This window comes from Saccoglossus kowalevskii, chromosome 3, assembly GCF_978046115.1.
Source record: "Saccoglossus kowalevskii chromosome 3, keSacKowa6.1, whole genome shotgun sequence".
NCBI classification, from domain to species: domain Eukaryota; kingdom Metazoa; phylum Hemichordata; class Enteropneusta; family Harrimaniidae; genus Saccoglossus; species Saccoglossus kowalevskii.
This window is the reverse complement of record NC_140643.1, coordinates 34,590,008-34,606,905: the sequence shown is the minus strand read 5'-3', so window position 1 is coordinate 34,606,905 and position 16,898 is coordinate 34,590,008. Positions and strand designations below refer to the sequence as shown.

Genomic DNA, 16,898 nt, shown 5'->3' with positions numbered 1-16,898 from the left:
CATTGATCGGATATCGCTATGGCTATCATATTTGCCGTGTGTGTTGCTGCTATTTGTCTTGGTGCCATCGGTAAGTCTCCCAGCATTGTGAATTGTTTCCTCTTTTTTCGGGTAAAATAACAGGATTTTCAAGGAACTCGGAATGGAGAACTGCAATTGATGGACGGCTTGCTTGTAATTCCTGTATTGTATTGAATGGAATATCTTTCTAAAACTGTTTGATCAAAGAATGGTGGCCTTTCCAATTATATGCTAAATATGTCTAAACTGAGGTCAGTGAACTCATGGAACTATAAACTATAACATTGGTACCATTATCTGTAGAACACGGAACGTAGGAATGGTCGGTCGCTCCGTGTCCTGATCGAAAGCAGCCCCGTTTGACGTATACAACACGTGTGAACACTGTTTTAAGGTACCGAGAAGGGTTTGATGACGTTTTTGAATAAAGCATTCCCTGTCTGTTTCATTCAGAACCGTAATTTAGCGTATATGATTCAAAAGCATAAGTATAGATGTACAAGTTCGCGCAAACTAGACAGTCATTGTTTACATAATTACCACATGACAAAAAAAAAATGGCGAACCTTGTAAAAATGACTAAATCCGCGATTGCGAGAGCGCACTGCGGAATTTCCGGATAAAATTTGCGTCATGCATTGTCCGTAATCAAGTTCATTGAAATGTGTCTCCGGTAAACAAAAGACCTTTTTTTTTCGATTTCTACGCAGGTTTGTTTTTTGTTCCCTAATTATTTCATGTTTGACACCTTCAACAGACTATTATTCTGTGACAAAGCATTTTCTTAAAAAACCCAGACATATTTCGCACCGTCATTATCCTTTGAACGATAAGTGCGAGTTTGAATGTCATAGTCCGAATGCACTTGATTTGACGGTGGTTCCAATGAGCCGTACTGAATCAAAACTTAAACTCGAGAAAAACAGTTTTGAATAGTAAAACAATGCAGATTTTCTGCATTATTATAAACATACACTAAGAATGGCCAAACTTATTAACCACTGATATCATAGAACCCATTAATCGTGTCAGATAACGAATAATTTCAAGCGTGAGTGTGAAAATTGAAGAAAATAGCTCAGTTCCGTACTGCTGTAGCGTTCTAGAGACATGACTTCATTGTTATGCAAACGTACAACGAGGGATAATCCTCTGACACACATTAATGTCCCACTGTACACGCTGAATGTTTACAAACAAGCTAATCGTTCAAGTGTCTCTGATAAAAGACCACTCCACTCGCGGGGTTGGTCATAAAATATCTCTGAATTGTCTTTGCCTTCTCTGTCGTCGGCTTCTTTGCTTTGTTTCTTTTCCTCGTCATTGCGTTAGTAAAATGATGTTAGTAAAATAGAATATTGACTTGGAAAAATAAAACAATTTAAAAGAAAGTTGCGCAAAGTTATGACTATGTTTTTCCGACAAAGGCTTGACTGACAAAAATGCTGATAGTGGACGTAAGAAAAACACTCATTGTTTGCGACAGGAAGCTTATCACCCGTTATGTTAGAATCGTCAACAACAGATAAACTTTATGCAAATATCCACGAAACGGCAATTGTAGTTATTTGTGTTAGCATTTAAAACACTAATTTGAGCAGCGTCTTTCCAAAATTTTGATCTTTTGAAAAACCGGGATGATGTATCAAGGTTCAAAGTAACCGTTTTATAATATTTTGAAAAATCTAGAAAAAATGAAAATTTCTCTTCTCGCTACCTTATTACACGAAATTTGAATACGTGCCGAATGACGACCACAGCCTTTTAAGTATGCCGCCTTGCAGAGATGTACAAAAACATGACGCCCTCCCGAAATAATGCAGTAGTTATTTTTCAGGCCAACACAGAGCCGCGCCCAAGCAAAGAACTTTCCCTAACTATACCGGGCTGTAACGAGGACGTAATGTTGCCCAGCATGGAAGGGCAATCCCGGTAGAGGACCAATACTGTTTTGTACACTCCTGCATAATACAACGAGGTCGAGGCATGTACTCGGACAAATATTTTCGATAGCTAAGAATATTTATGCTTGATACTCCTGCCAGGATTTTTGTAACATTTATGTAACGGGAGTAAGGATTGTATGTAGCATTTTTGTGTATTATACCAACAACATTCCGGGATAGGGTTCAAATGAGTAGGGGGAAAATACCGCTGACGGCTCACTCTTACTCAAACTTATAATACATTTAATGTGCGCATGGCTTTCGTGAGCTGAACGATCACACATAATCCCATCCCATTCATTTACGAACATGGTACGAATTACGTTAATATAGCGTGATATCGGCAGTGATGACCTGATTAAACAACGTATTCATACTCTTAACAGTGCCTCCAAAGACTTACGCTGTAGTTGGTGAACGTTCAGTAAAGTCGTCTTCTTCGCGACTCTCCAGTAAATCAACAGGTTTGTAATAATTTGTTGTCACACGTAGCGCAGTAGCCTGACAAGTTGGCGTAGGTGGCGCCCTGGACTGCTGGTGGGGATCGCAGCAGTCCAGGGCGCCACCTACGCCAACTTGTCAGGCTAGTAGCGTAGGTGTAAATATAAAACTTGATCACGTCGTTACAGTGGCTGATCTCTATAGTTAAATATTATTGAATATGCTTTGAATTCCAGATTGACCCTAAAATTATGTGGTTATGTATAAATACATGTATATATTTATTTTAACGTTTCAATTAGAGTATGTGTATGCCGGTTGTTCCCTGAGAGCGAACCCCGTCCAAAATATCGACCCTGACATTAATAGACCAATTGAAGGCTATATAGAAGCCAGACAACTGGTAAGTTAGACTATGTGTGCTATTTGATGAATTCACGAGAATGACAGACATGTTGTGCTCAAAGAGGATATGGATACATTCTTACATGTTATTTTTTATTTTATTTTCTTGCAACATGACGTATCGAGGTGTTTTAAAATCTCCTCATCCAGAGTTAATGGTTCATTTTTAACTACAAATTAACCATGACTTTTTCGTCGCCAGATAAGCGGTGGTGTAGTGGATATAACACTTGACTTGTCAGGTTTTAATTCCAACTCTTCTCATGGTTTTCATATACACACGTTCGGATATATCGATAGTAGGAGAGGATGTGGCGCTGCAGGGGGTCATTTCAATCCTGGCAATCGCGCACATGGTGCCCCGAAAGACGATGAGCGGTAAGATAATTATGATTATGTAATTATGTAATATTGATATATAGAAATTGCATCATTGACATAATGTTTTGCATATATTTCATGAAGTGACGCTGTTATTTTACAGTCACGTGGGTGATCTTGGTAATATTGAGAGCGATGAGAATGGCAATGTGAAGACTGTTATTCGTGATGACGTAGCATCTCTAATTGGAACAGATTCTATTATTGGACGATCATTTGTCGTAAGTATACACGTATACTTCCGGCGGCCGTAGTGTTACAACATAACACAGGTGTTGGGTAAACATAACACACATTTCCTAGTTTTGCGGTATTGTTGTACTTTGTCGAACTTAGAAATCGAAGTGACACATTTTCGAATTTCCATAGTAGTACTGAGGGTAATTTTCTCGCGCAAGTCAGTGTACTTTACGATACCAACTTTCACATGCAGTTTTTTTGCAATTTTGAATTTATGGAATTTTGGATATTATCAATCTACCGGTATTCCAGAATACTAATAAAATATTAACGGTTCGTGTTTCTATATCACCGTGAAAGACTGTCTATCATTTACTCGCCAGGTGCATGCTGGTATAGATGATTTAGGTCGTGGAGGAGACGAAGGTAGTCGTACCACTGGTAACGCAGGTGCTCGTTTAGCTTGTTGTACCATTGGATTGATACCAAAGTATATTCACGCTGGTTGTTATTTGAGACCCAATCCTTCCCTTAATTCAAACGATGAGATATACAGACCAATAGAAGGAAGTATCCATGTCAAGCAATTGGTGAATATTCCTGTATATTTTTATTGGATTGAATTTATTTATCGTAGTTATTGAAATTTAAGCTCTAAATACGATTTCTGTGTCTTTCCGCCTCGCACGTCATTTCCAAAATTGCTTAACTGCAAGAGGCAAGTCAAACTATGTGATTTGAACAGCTTATAATAAGTAATTAATCAATTCTGTCTGCAGAGTACTGGCGGTGAAGTCGAAATTACACTCGACTTGTCAGGCTTTGATTCCAATTCACGGCACGCGTTTCACGTGCATACGTATGGTTACATTGATGCCGTGTCTGGCTGTAAAGCAATTGGTGGTCATTATAATCCATATAGTGATCGACATGGTGGTCCAGGGGAACCAGAACGGTGAGTATGAAATATCATGGCTAATAACACACAATGTCAAAGTCAATTGCCATGCAGATGACTTGCAGTCTCGTCCTAACCACGGTATATCTATGTAGTTGATTGCTTATATTTTATTACAGTCATGTCGGTGATCTTGGTAACATTGAAAGCGACGAGAATGGTAATGTGAAAACTGTTATTCGCGATGACGTGGTGTCGTTAGTTGGTTCCCCTTCCATATTGGGTCGCGCATTTGACGTAAGTGTTCATTCGCTGAGTGGGAATTCGATTGTCAGGATTGTATGTATATAATGAGTGAATAAATGGGAATGAATAAATGGCGAAAGCCGCGTCACCGCGAATCACCAAAAAAAAAAAATATAATGTATGCAATTATATTATTCTCATGGTCGTTTTTCTTAATTCTAGGTGCATGTCGGAGTGGATGACCTAGGACGGGCAGATAATGAGAAAAGTCGTCTATCTGGCAATGCTGGTCCCCGCATAGCTTGTTGTGTTATTGGGATGATACCAGCCCCGTAACGCAACAGAATACTTACAAAAATACTTGCAGAATCTCAATAAATTGTATCTTGAGTATTGAACGTATATATTGAATATCGGCTGTGATTTTACCACGTTTCTACCATGTAACATGTCTTCTGGGAAGTCATTTTACAAACTTGCGTTTATATTAGTGGGAAATGCAAACTGCTAGGTGCAATTTTATTTTAATATAAAGAATCGAGACAACTGTATAGAACCTGTGAATATTTCCCTCTTTACAGTGCGTGAAAATAACATGTGTGTATATATGGAGGGGGTGCGCAACGATACGTAAGTGATCGTTCACTAATTTGACAATGCACTTTGAAAATTATTGAAATTAAACATTGTTTCATTAAAACTACTGAATATCGAAAAAGGCTGTACGTACATTTGTATTTATCTCATATTAGGCACAAATCGAAGGAGAGTTTTGAGCAATAGGTGATCACAAACACGTCCACACCCGAGCCAATCAAGATGATTAATTCATGGAGCAAGGACCTTCAACAACCTATTGACCTAGGGTTATAGGGTGAATTTATTTGAAATGATGGTATTCGGATTACAACTTAAGCATTCGTTAGCTATTATATCATTAACATTACAGTCATAGCGTGACACGCCCAATCAGTCATTAGTGTGTTGGCTCGGTTCAAATGTGTCATACTCAAGTTTCTTTCAATCCATTTGGAGTTGTATTGCATTGCTACATTTATATTAACTCGAGTCACCCAGTGTTATGTCTGTCTCCCCTAACATGTATTTCCATTTTGAATATTGTAATGTTGACGCTGGAGCCACTTGATCATCTTCGCATTCTGTTGCAGCGGCAACAAGTAAGAAACAGGTAAGCAAAAAATATGCCCAAGTTTTGTTTCTGGATTTTGGGTGGGAGTGCTTCTCGGCCAGTTAAAAACTTGACCCCAAAATTGTCGACGTTGGGGGCGCTTTCTAGCTCCAAAATTGTCATTTTTTCCCAGAAAATTACCAAAATTTTAATAAAATTACCGTAATTCTTGAAATTGGGAATACAAAAAATCGGCTTGACCAAGAAAATGGGGGACAATGTTATAACACTGAATAAGTTAATTAAACTCAACCGCATAAAATATAATTTGGAAATCATAACCAAGTGGCCGAACAATAAACGCTTTTACCATATTGCGTTGCTTATTACCACACATCTCATCGAAGCGTGACATCGATGCAGGAAATAAAACGTGGGGGGGGGGGGCGTAAACTCCTTGTTGCGGTATTTCTAATTTTAAAACTAGAAATCCAACACCGAATCCCATTTATTCATGTAGTCCACAGTAATAATTTCACATCGTTCCTGGTGCATAATAGTGTTTGAGACTTGGTTCGTCACGGTGGAAAAAAAGCCATATAACTAGCAACGCGGGGTTCGTTTCGCTTGCTGTAGTCGTTGGGTTATTGTCACAGTATATTCACGCTGGTTGTTATTTGAGACCTAATCATCTCCTCAATTCAAACGATGAGATATACAGACCAATAGAAGGAGGTATCCATGTCAAGCAATTGGTGAATATTACAGTATACGTGTTTGTCAATGGATGCAACAGGTGCAGTCAACGGAGCTGTTCGTGAGAAAATGTGTTCGCAAGGGATTTTTAGCGGGCAGGCAAAATAAAACATCTTCAGTGGAAGGGAATTAAAAATAGGGTTTCTCAGAGGGGAATTCCAGTAGGAGAAGATTTTTATTCAGAGGGCAGGCAAGTTCCATTTTTAGATTTAGCGGGTAAGGGCAAAATCACTGATTGTACATTGTATTTTTCAAAAGTGCAAAATTTGAACTTGGGTACAACTCTCTTAATAAAGAGTGTTGCCGGTGAAAAGGGTCATGGGGAACAAAAACTGAGTGGGGAAAGGGTAGTGGGAGCAAAACCGAGTGGAGAGAAGGCAGCGGGGAACAAAAACTGAGTGAGGAGAGGGCAGTGGGGAGAAAACAGCGGGGAACAAAAACTGAGCGGGGAGAGGGCAGTTGGAGCAAAAAACAGTGGGAGGGCAATTTAATTTGGTTGAGAGGGAGGGGAGTTGCGAACAGATTGACCTTTCCCCTCCAAATTAAATTAAGCCTTAATAATGTTCATAAATTAAGTTACTGTTGATCAAACATAAATACCAAACATTTTTGAAAATGTACTCGTTGACTGCATCTGATGCAAGTGTGAATGGTGTTATTGGAACAAGTAGATATTCATCTTTCAACTCGGTTTGCTCACTCGCGCTTTGCATACCCGTGCATGTGAAATCCTGGTCTCCAATACAATCATTCGAACAAAAGCCTGATAGTTGATTATATGCGCACTGGGCATGCGCACTGAATTCTGCACCCCTACGATCCGGATTGTTTCGACAATGCTACCAACGCCCACTATGATATTCGTATCCCGGTTATTGACCTCATTTAGGAAACTACAATATCTAGGCAATATGTCGTCAACTGAAAAGTGTTTTCTGGGTGCCTATAATTAAAAAAATATGTAAATTAAATGGGGCCATATTCCCGTTCGATTACCTCATATGTATAATTGGGGGGTCACATGTTCATTTCGACATCTTGCCTGTTTATTGATGTCTGGTTAGAAATATTTATTGAAATATTCATTAATCCCTGGAGGTGGCACGTTATATCATCCTTGTATTGTGGAAGCCCTGGTATACACCATAATCAATGAAAGAACTCGAAGTAACGATGTTCACTGTATCCTAATGTAAATACAAACCGTTTTCAGTCTACCGCAATTTAGATGAGGATATATAGTTCCAGCAATCTGTGACGTCGTCATATATCCTGAATCGACCTGACGTCGTGGTATGAGGTTAATATTGCTTCACTTTAGATTACATTCGAAATAAAAACTTCAAGAGTACGATACCGTCATTTATAGACCCAGTCGTGCAAATATGCAACGCAGATTTATTTGATGAGATATCGTTTTATAGATGTCACTTATTGGGTTACTTTGCATGACATTTCGATTAATTGTGAGGTCAGTTTGAAAGAATAAATGTCGGGTCTTTGATGATTCTGATTCTGATAGGCGCAAATCTGGGTCAAAGTTTGTAATTTATATAACCCGATGGGAGATAAACCTGGCGTGTGTTCAGAAATCAGTCTTGTCATTGTTCTGCGTTGATACAAAAATGGCGAACATTGTCGCGGTTCTCTATGTAGCCTTCCTCATTGCTGGTTCTGGTAGGTTTCCACATTGATTGTTGATTTGCATTCTACTACCACTAAGTCAAATTAGTTAAACACAATCTTTTCTTGCACATGTTTTCTGACATTGACTTGACAGCATAACAATTTCATTCGAACAAAGATCTCGAACGCTACAAGAGTGAATTGCTATATAAGGAATGAGTGTGGTTAAGATGCTGGAGAGAATCAAAGATCAGGAATCATTGCTATATTAATCGTATTAACATAATGAACTTAGATCACATGTTATGATGTCTACCTACGCGTCGGTGTTTGTTTATGTAACGCATTACTTTTGACATTGCAGCAATTGGAGAGGTTATTGCCATAACATATACCGGATCTACAACATCCCAAACCAATGCTGAAGCTACAGGTAGAATAAAGATTTGGTCAATATTATAAATTAGTAATAATCTGGTTTAATTAGAGAAACTGTGGACACTTACAAACAGTTTATTATTTCTTTTCTTTTTTCAAAATAAATGCATGTACTTTAGGGTATATATACGGTGGTTGTTATATAAGACCCAATCCTAGTGGTATCAATGTCGCTTTACGAAAAAACATTGAAGGTATAATAGAAATCAAACAAAAGGTAGGCATATGTATTCATATAATTTTGACTTCTTCGATAGTAACCCCAATGTTCTCCAACTCAAGATATTAGGTATACCTCTCTCACACTACTGTTATTTACTGCTGGTGTGTGTCATATATTTACTTATACAATGGATTAAACATTTAAATTTTCCACAATTGATCTTTTAATCTCTTCGCCGGAAACGAGAAATAAAATTGCTCGGAATGGGTCAAATTTGGACTGAAAAAATAATCTTAGACTTTCAGGCAGATACAGGTATCAAACTGCAAGAACATATATAATGCGTCACACTGTGTGTTATCAACACATCTTAAGTGGCGTGATTCTTACGGGGAGTGACGTAATGACGATACGTTTTTTTTATTCAACACAACTATACTTGTATTTAGAGTACCGGCGGTGAAGTGGAAATAACTCTGGATTTGTCTGGGTTCAACACAAATTCACATCACGGATTTCATATTCATACATATGGATATAATGATAGAGGCAAAGGGTGTAGTGCTGCAGGGGGTCATTATAACCCGTTTAGCAATGTGCATGGGAGTCCGTCGGACAATGAACGGTACGTAGGTTCGGACTTTAAACATATATGACATACCTTGTATTTCTTTTTTCTTTTTTAAGTATTCAAGCACAAATGTCTGTCCACTACAATTCCTATATTTGCCGCATTTTAACACTTCCCCCATATTTGCTAAAACAAACTGTCAGTACGAATGAAAAGCTCCATAGTGTATTCTCATTTGCACGGGGAATATTGTATCGTCACATTCAGAATTCTTGCAATAACGATTAAAATTGTCTTTAGGGGATATTCTCTTGACCGCTTTATAAACCAGTACTACTGCCGCCATGTTTTATCTATTCTTATTTCCATAATCCTTACAATACTGGCAATAAAGCATTCTTGTTGGTTGTATTTTGAAGGGCTGTTGTCGTCGCTCACGCCACGCATGCGCGGTGTTTGACCCCACCCCCGATGATTATTGCGCAGATAAGCGCGTACAAAAACAGACAACGCCAATTTTTAACTATATAATTCATTGGATGATTAGAATGTATTTGAGTACTCTACGGAGTCATAGTTTGTATTCAGTGCACATCATTTACAGATCAAAACTCACGTCCATACTTTATTCTGGGTTGCATTGAACTGTGGGAAGATAAGTTTATCAACACAAATCTCGCACATGCCTGACGACCACCATTTTTTAAAACTTATACGCACATCTGTGCGTGAAAAGGGGTTAGCATGGGCTCATACGAGCATTTATAACAATGCTATGCGTTTTGCATTTTCGGCATTCTGACACCAGCCATTCATCTTGGGTTAGCTAATTAGTCCGTCCACTGCCAATGTCAACAAATTTGAACCACAAATGAACCTTGTCGTACTGCAACTATAGAAACAACTGATCAATTAGAGAGACTCATTGATTTTCATTTTAGATCGGGGAAGTAGTTTTTTGTAAATATTATACAATATCTATTTCATTTACAGTATCATGTTTCATAATTATACGTGCACTTCTGTATAGGTCCACAGCTCTTATGTGTGTTAGCCTTGAGGTTATGTAATGTCAACAATTCAATTCTAACAAAAAGATTGGACAGACCTTTTTTTCTGTGCTTGTAAAATCCGTTGGAATTCGATAATAACGTTTCCAGAGTTTCGTGACAGAAAGTTTGTGAGAATTAATGTATTTTCAGACATGTCGGTGACCTTGGTAACATTGTGAGTGACGAGAATGGTAATGTGAAAACAGTCATTCGTGACAGCGTGGTATCATTGATAGAAGAAAATTCTGTCATCGGACGATCGTTTGTCGTAAGTATTCAGCATTTCATTCCATGACTTAAAAAGGCAACAATTACACAGACAATAGTTATTATGCAATGACATTTCAAGAATATTCACATAAAATATAACTTGGAAATCTTAACCATGTGGTCCAACAATAATAGCATTGCCTATCAGTGTTTATGATTTCGAATTTGATATATTTGACATTGCGTTTAAATGCCGATCTACTTGACTGAGACACAAAGCACCAAGTCTGAGTTACTAGTATTTTTTGTAATATGCGTAGCCATTTTTTTTTATTTCGGAAACACCATGCCGATTAGACGAGAAACTGTCACATGTTGTGCAATAAAACACGATGTACCTATGTGTAAATCAGACCGATATTTCAGTATGATGACGTCAACGACTGATTGTGTCCCTGCATCCATATACATTTTCGTTATACCCATGAACCTTCTACCCATGAACCTTTGCGTTGTTAACATGTGCTATTATCGTCGCTTGAGATCCAATTCCCGCGCGTAAGATGACATTATTACAAACAAATTTGTCTCATTGATGTGATCGGTTATTTGACGTCGTTTCAGGTGCATGCTGGTACAGATGATTTAGGTCGTGGAGGAACAGAAGCTAGTCGTACCACTGGTAACGCAGGTGCTCGTTTAGCTTGTTGTACCATTGGAATGATACCAAAGTATATTCATGCTGGTTGTTATTTGAGACCCAATCCTTCCCTTAATTCAAACGATGAGATATACAGACCAATAGAAGGAAGTATCCATGTCAAGCAGTTGGTAAATATAACAGTATACTTAGTATTTGTGTTAATTAAAATGTATTTCCATATTTGTATGTCTTGTCCATAATTCAGTTTTTATTTGAAAGATTCAGAAATTGTATCACCGCCTTGATCATGTAGCGGCTACACAATCGCGTGTACATATATGCAACATTACGTCAACCCCTATTTTAATTAATCCATTAATTAACTATAATTGTGTGCGTGCTCGCGCAACGGTTTCTACTAATAAGCACTTTATGTTATTTATATGGTCGGTTCTTTCAACAGACCAGTGGTGGTGACGTTGAAATTAGTCTTGATGTGTCAGGCTTTGACAGTCGAGCTCTTCATGCGTTCCATGTACATTCCTATGGATACATCGGTGATACGGGATGTGACGATACAGGGGGTCATTATAACCCGTACGGTAAATGGCACGGTGCCCCACAAGACTCTGAGCGGTAGGTGCAATAGAAACGGACAATTTACTCAATGACACTGACGTCCGATAATTCTAGAGATAACACTATAACAAATTTGTTTTTTTTCAGCCATGTTGGTGACCTTGGTAATATTCAGAGCGATGATGATGGGAATGTGAAAATTGTTATGCGTGACAATGTAGCATCGCTGGTTGGCGAAGATTCTATCATTGGACGGTCCTTTGTGGTATGTTAAGCGTGTGATTTGGGACGTTTGTGGGAAACAGTTGTCATCGAAACCCCTTCAGCGAGAGAAACCTAAAAGTCAAAATTCTTTCCATAAAACCACGTTCGTTATAAATATAATAATAAACTTAAACTGAATCGAAGTCTTTCGTTTAAAATTTAAAGGGCGGTGGTCGTCGCACCATGGAAGGTACTAACGGAAGGAGCCACGACGCTATTGTTTTAGCTTTACCCCATGATCGTTTGTCAATGTTTGTTCACAAACATTGTTCTTGTTAGCTTTTAGCACCTTCGTACAATGGGTTATGCTAATCTCGAACATTCGGTAATATTCGGAGCATGTTCGGAAGCGATAGTCGAACTTCGCATGTACAATATTGAAAATGGCGTCTAGTTTGAATGCTGTTGTTTCTGGAGATCTTGGCGAACTTTAATGGAAAATTGTCAGATATAACATTGATTGAAGAATTTTGTATTTGTAATGTAATGAGACTTAATCAAGGATTGCTTGTGACGATTGCATTATGCAATGGTACTATTGTCAGTGCGTGGGTTTCGCGCCCGAAACTGTCGACATTTTTGACCACCGGACATCGGCGAACACCAACAGAAAAGATAGTATCGAAAGAAGAGCATGCCTAGACACTTTCTCTGTGATAATATTGTTTAGGAGTCCTTAGGAATTGTTATTGTAGACACTCGAAATCTTGTTCTAGTTACAATTGCTAATCATTAAAATATGTGAAATTTGTGAAGTCAAACGTTCATCTGTTAAGGTAGCGAGAAGGGAAATTTTCACTTTTTTCTTGATTTTTCAAAAAATGATAAAACGTTCATTTTAGACCTTGATACATCATCCCAGGTTTACAAAAGATCGAAATTGCGAAATAACGTCGCTCAAATCAGTGTTTTAAAACGCTAGCAGAAAAGACTACAACTGCCGTTTGCATATTGCTTATCTTTGAAAGGGTTTAAATGATAACATCTTATCTGTATACTCTGTTGTTGACGATTCTGATATAACGGGTGATAAGCTTCCAGTTGCAAACAATGCGTGTTTATCTAACGTCTATTGTCAGCATTATTGTCAGTCGAGACTTCGTCGGAGAAACATGGTCATACAGTACTCATTTCGCCCAACCTTCCGCTTTTACATCGACCGCTTAACGCTTAATTTCCGACCATGCGGTCTTGTCTTTTTTTTTTTTTTTTTTTTTTTGGCTCGCTCGCTCATTGAAAACACCGACCGCTCGCCCAAACACTGATCACTGGCGCAGGAGTGGTCGAAATGGTGGTTTTGATAGTAAAGTGTGAACGTACAACTAACTAGTATTAACTATTATTAAATTCTGAACGGCACTTCAAATCTAATAGTTGTATGACACTTGTATCGTGAAAGCAACTGAACTGGGACCTCTTGTTACGTGTTTTGGGTGCTTGTTCTAAATGTAATATGTTATTTTATTTTAATGAGACAGTTACGTGAAAAAAACAAAGGTAACTCATTTTGACAGAGCAGAGAAACGAGGAAATGTTAATGATTAATTCCAAAAATAACGATACCGAATCCACGTCGGTCCATGTCTGGTAAAATTTGACATTCAATTTTTAAAATTAGGTCACGATCATTGAATGACTTCGGTCTAAACCGTATACGTATACGTAAAATTGTTCCCACAAAAAATATTTTCGACTAAAAACGGCCACATGCCCTGAAAAAATCGAACAGAGCTTGACATGTATGAATAATTTATTGGGCTTAAAAATTTAGTTATAGCCATAAATATTTGATTCACACGGCTGCGAAAGTAGAACATTCCGGAGGCGGTGAAACGGAAGAGCCAAAATAGAACGCGTATTTTGACCTCTGTGGCCAACCAATGGCTGATCACAATTACGTTTGCGGTCGTTGCCAAAGAACTCCGCGTCCATCGCCTGGCGATGCTCTTCACTTCCCCCTCCCGGAATGTTCTACTTTCGCAGCCTAATCGCAGGTTTTTCGAAAAACGTCGAAAAAACACAAGAATTAGTAGAAATGTTCCTATTTTGGGCGGATTATTGATAGAGAATAATGTCTTTATTACAAAAATGCTGAAAAACCTTGAGTTTTTGCCTTAGTTATTTTTTTATCGGCGAAAAACTGCGAACTCGGCAAATTTGGTTGCACAACTTTCCTCTATCCACAGTGGAGGGACTGTGCTCTATCATATACACCCAGCGACACCGATGCCAGCTAACTGTGGGAGAAACCAACGGGGATCGACACTCCAAACAAATTATTGGGACACGGTCGACAGACATTCCAAACAATCGAAATTATCAACGAAAGACTAGGTTTATTTTAGGCTTAGAAATATATTCTTTCAGTCAGCCCATGCATGGAACTGCCATTTAGCTTCATGGTCCTTCAGCTTGTCTTCGCCTCGGAGGAAAACAACAATAATTATACAAAACACATTGCGAAGACTCAATAATCAGGAAAGAAAACCCAGACAACCATGTCGTACTTGTGTTGAAATACATTTTGTATTTCACGTCAGAATATTGTTTAAAATAAAATATTCAGTCCAAGCCAAATCGAGGCCAAAGGGTCAGGTTGCGTGCATATAATTATAGATAGTTAAAACAAAAAGTATTTGAACTTTTGTCAGCTGTTCAACATCTATAAAAACCATAAAGACAATTATAAGACAATGTGAACCTCGGAAATTTTTCTGTTAGTCTGAATTTTAAATGCGTGCGAGCGAGCGAGCGGTGATATTTCGGGGTTTGCGCGGTCGAAAATAAAACTAAATAACTTTCCAATTCAACAAGCGGTCAAAAAAGCGAGAAAAAAGGTGTTTGGAAAGCGGGAGCGGGCGGGAGGTAGTGCAAAATGAGTACTGTAAATTTGCGCAACTTTCCTTTAAATCGTTTTATTTTCCAAGTCAATATTCTATTTTACTAATACCATGTTTTCTAACGCAGTGGCGAAAAAAAGAAAAAAAAAGCGTTGACAGATGAAGCAAAGAAAAATCTGCCACTTAGTGTCACATCACACTCTGACACAGCATTTTTTTTTCAAACATCGGCCATTTTGTTTCACCATGAAAACCGTTTTATTAGATCACTTATCAGAGACACTTGAAGGATTAGCTTGTTTGTAAACTGTCAGCGTGTACAGTGGGACAGTAATGTTTGTCAGAGGATTATCCCTCGTTATTCGTTTGCATAACAATGGAAACCCGAACGTTCCTGGAGTGGGGACTCAAATGCCAGCAGTTTTCTTCATTTTTCACGCTCGAGCATGAAATTATTCATTATCAGACACTCTTTATGAGCTCTATGATATCAGTGGTTAATATGTTTGGCCATTTTTAGTGAATATTTATAATAATGCTGCAAATCTACAGTGTTTTATTAACCAAAACTGTTTTTCGCGTTTTTCTCGAATTGAAGTTTCGATTGAGTACGACTCATTGGGACCGCCGCCAAATCAAGTGCGTTCGGACTAGGACATTCAAACTCGCAGTTATCGTTCAAAAGATAATGATGGTGCGAAATATGTCTGGGTTTATAAAGAAAATGCTTTGTCACAGAATAATAGTCTGTTAAAGGTGTCAAGTATGAAATAATTTGAGGACAAAAAAACAAACCTGCATAGAAATCGGAATAATAGGTCTTTTGATTATCCGAGACGCATTTCAATGGACTTGATTACGGACAATGCATGACGTAAATTTCACCAGGAAATTCCGCAGTGTGCTCTCGCAATCGAGGACTTAGTCATTTTTGCAAGATTCGCCATTTTTGATGTCACGTGATAATTATGTAAACAATGACTGTCCAGTTTGTGCGAACTTGTACCTCTATACTTAGTCTTTTGAAATATATAAGCTAAATTACTCTTCTGAACAACACAACAGACAGAGAATGTTTTATTCGAAAACATCACAAAACCCTTCTCGCTACCTTAAATTTCCGGTTGTGAAATACGTATTTTGACCCTTCACACCTAAACAAACCCAGTGCGCATGTATGATGACCGTAGTTTCATAATGCGTATATATTTTATAGTCACATTAAAAAAATGGCGGGGTTGTATCATACTCCGCTACCTCGTTACTTGTGTAAACAATCGCAAACTATCATCGACATCAAAGATGAGCTATACAATGTCCTTATCAGGATTAATTTGGGTTGAAACAACAGGAAATAAGCCAGTTAAGAGGCTTAAGTGGTCACTTGATAGGCGTCGTGGCTCCTTCCGTTAGTACCTTCCATGGTCGCACCGCGTCTTGTTCGACATGGGTACCATAGCGACGTACACAACGCGTGTGAAATACATTAGTTTGTTTACAGTCATGAAATTTGACGCGATGACCGCCGCCCTTTAAACTCTATCTTTCCTGACTACAAATCCATCAATCCAACGCCGACATAAAACAAAATGTTACACATTACCACGCTATTTTACATCTTTTACAGGTGCATGTTGGCGTAGATGACTTGGGTCGTGGAGGAGACGAAGGTAGTCGTACAACGGGCAATGCTGGACCTCGTTTAGCTTGCTGCGTTATCGGTCATATACCGGACTAAGAATAACACATTCGATTCATTCTCATTAGAATCGTCGAAGCCGTAGCATTATAATGTATTTTTTAACTGATTTGATTCGATACTTGGTTATAATAACGTTTTGTCCACAGTAATTCACTATGACTGATCGTAGCTTGTGAATGAACGACGTATATTTTCTGAATAAACTTGCTTGATTTGCTTAGGAGAATATGATGGGTTCAATATTAACATGTCTGAACGCAGTATTTGAATGGGATGTCTAACTTTGGACAAACTTAGACGATAATATCGGATAAAAACGGAAAATGGGTGGAAGTCTAACTGTGAACTGTTAGACTTAGATATTATTATCGATATTATCGGAGAGTAGAAGACCGTGCGGTAGTTGA

At 38.3% G+C, this 16,898-nt stretch overlaps 2 protein-coding genes across 2 annotated transcripts; both read left to right on the top strand.

Moving 5' to 3' along the window:
• Positions 1-18: 18 nt before the first annotated feature.
• On the top strand, positions 19-5,221 carry LOC146747846 (uncharacterized). Its single transcript, XM_085497471.1, has 9 exons — positions 19-70; positions 2,354-2,431; positions 2,711-2,811; positions 3,016-3,191; positions 3,298-3,415; positions 3,758-3,964; positions 4,154-4,329; positions 4,452-4,569; positions 4,741-5,221. The coding sequence occupies exons 1-9, from the start codon at positions 19-21 to the stop codon at positions 4,852-4,854; spliced, it is 1,140 nt and encodes a 379-aa protein (XP_085353597.1). The 3' UTR covers positions 4,855-5,221.
• A 2,794-nt stretch (positions 5,222-8,015) lies between these two features.
• Positions 8,016-16,717, top strand: LOC100371485 (uncharacterized). The gene is made up of 9 exons (XM_085497470.1): positions 8,016-8,080; positions 8,394-8,462; positions 8,587-8,684; positions 9,080-9,255; positions 10,404-10,521; positions 11,088-11,294; positions 11,570-11,742; positions 11,833-11,950; positions 16,417-16,717. Exons 1-9 carry the CDS (start codon positions 8,029-8,031, stop codon positions 16,525-16,527), a joined length of 1,122 nt encoding a protein of 373 aa, XP_085353596.1. The 5' UTR covers positions 8,016-8,028; the 3' UTR covers positions 16,528-16,717.
• Positions 16,718-16,898: the final 181 nt, after the last annotated feature.

Coding starts and splice junctions, on each gene's coding strand:
- LOC146747846 (XM_085497471.1), top strand. CDS start 19: ATGGCTATCATATTTGCCGTGTGTGTTGCTGCTATTTGTCTTGGTGCC. Junction 3,192..3,297: donor GCCCCGAAAGACGATGAGCG/GTAAGATAATTA, acceptor GTTATTTTACAG/TCACGTGGGTGATCTTGGTA. Junction 3,416..3,757: donor TTATTGGACGATCATTTGTC/GTAAGTATACAC, acceptor TTTACTCGCCAG/GTGCATGCTGGTATAGATGA.
- LOC100371485 (XM_085497470.1), top strand. CDS start 8,029: ATGGCGAACATTGTCGCGGTTCTCTATGTAGCCTTCCTCATTGCTGGT. Junction 8,685..9,079: donor TAATAGAAATCAAACAAAAG/GTAGGCATATGT, acceptor ACTTGTATTTAG/AGTACCGGCGGTGAAGTGGA. Junction 11,743..11,832: donor GCCCCACAAGACTCTGAGCG/GTAGGTGCAATA, acceptor GTTTTTTTTCAG/CCATGTTGGTGACCTTGGTA.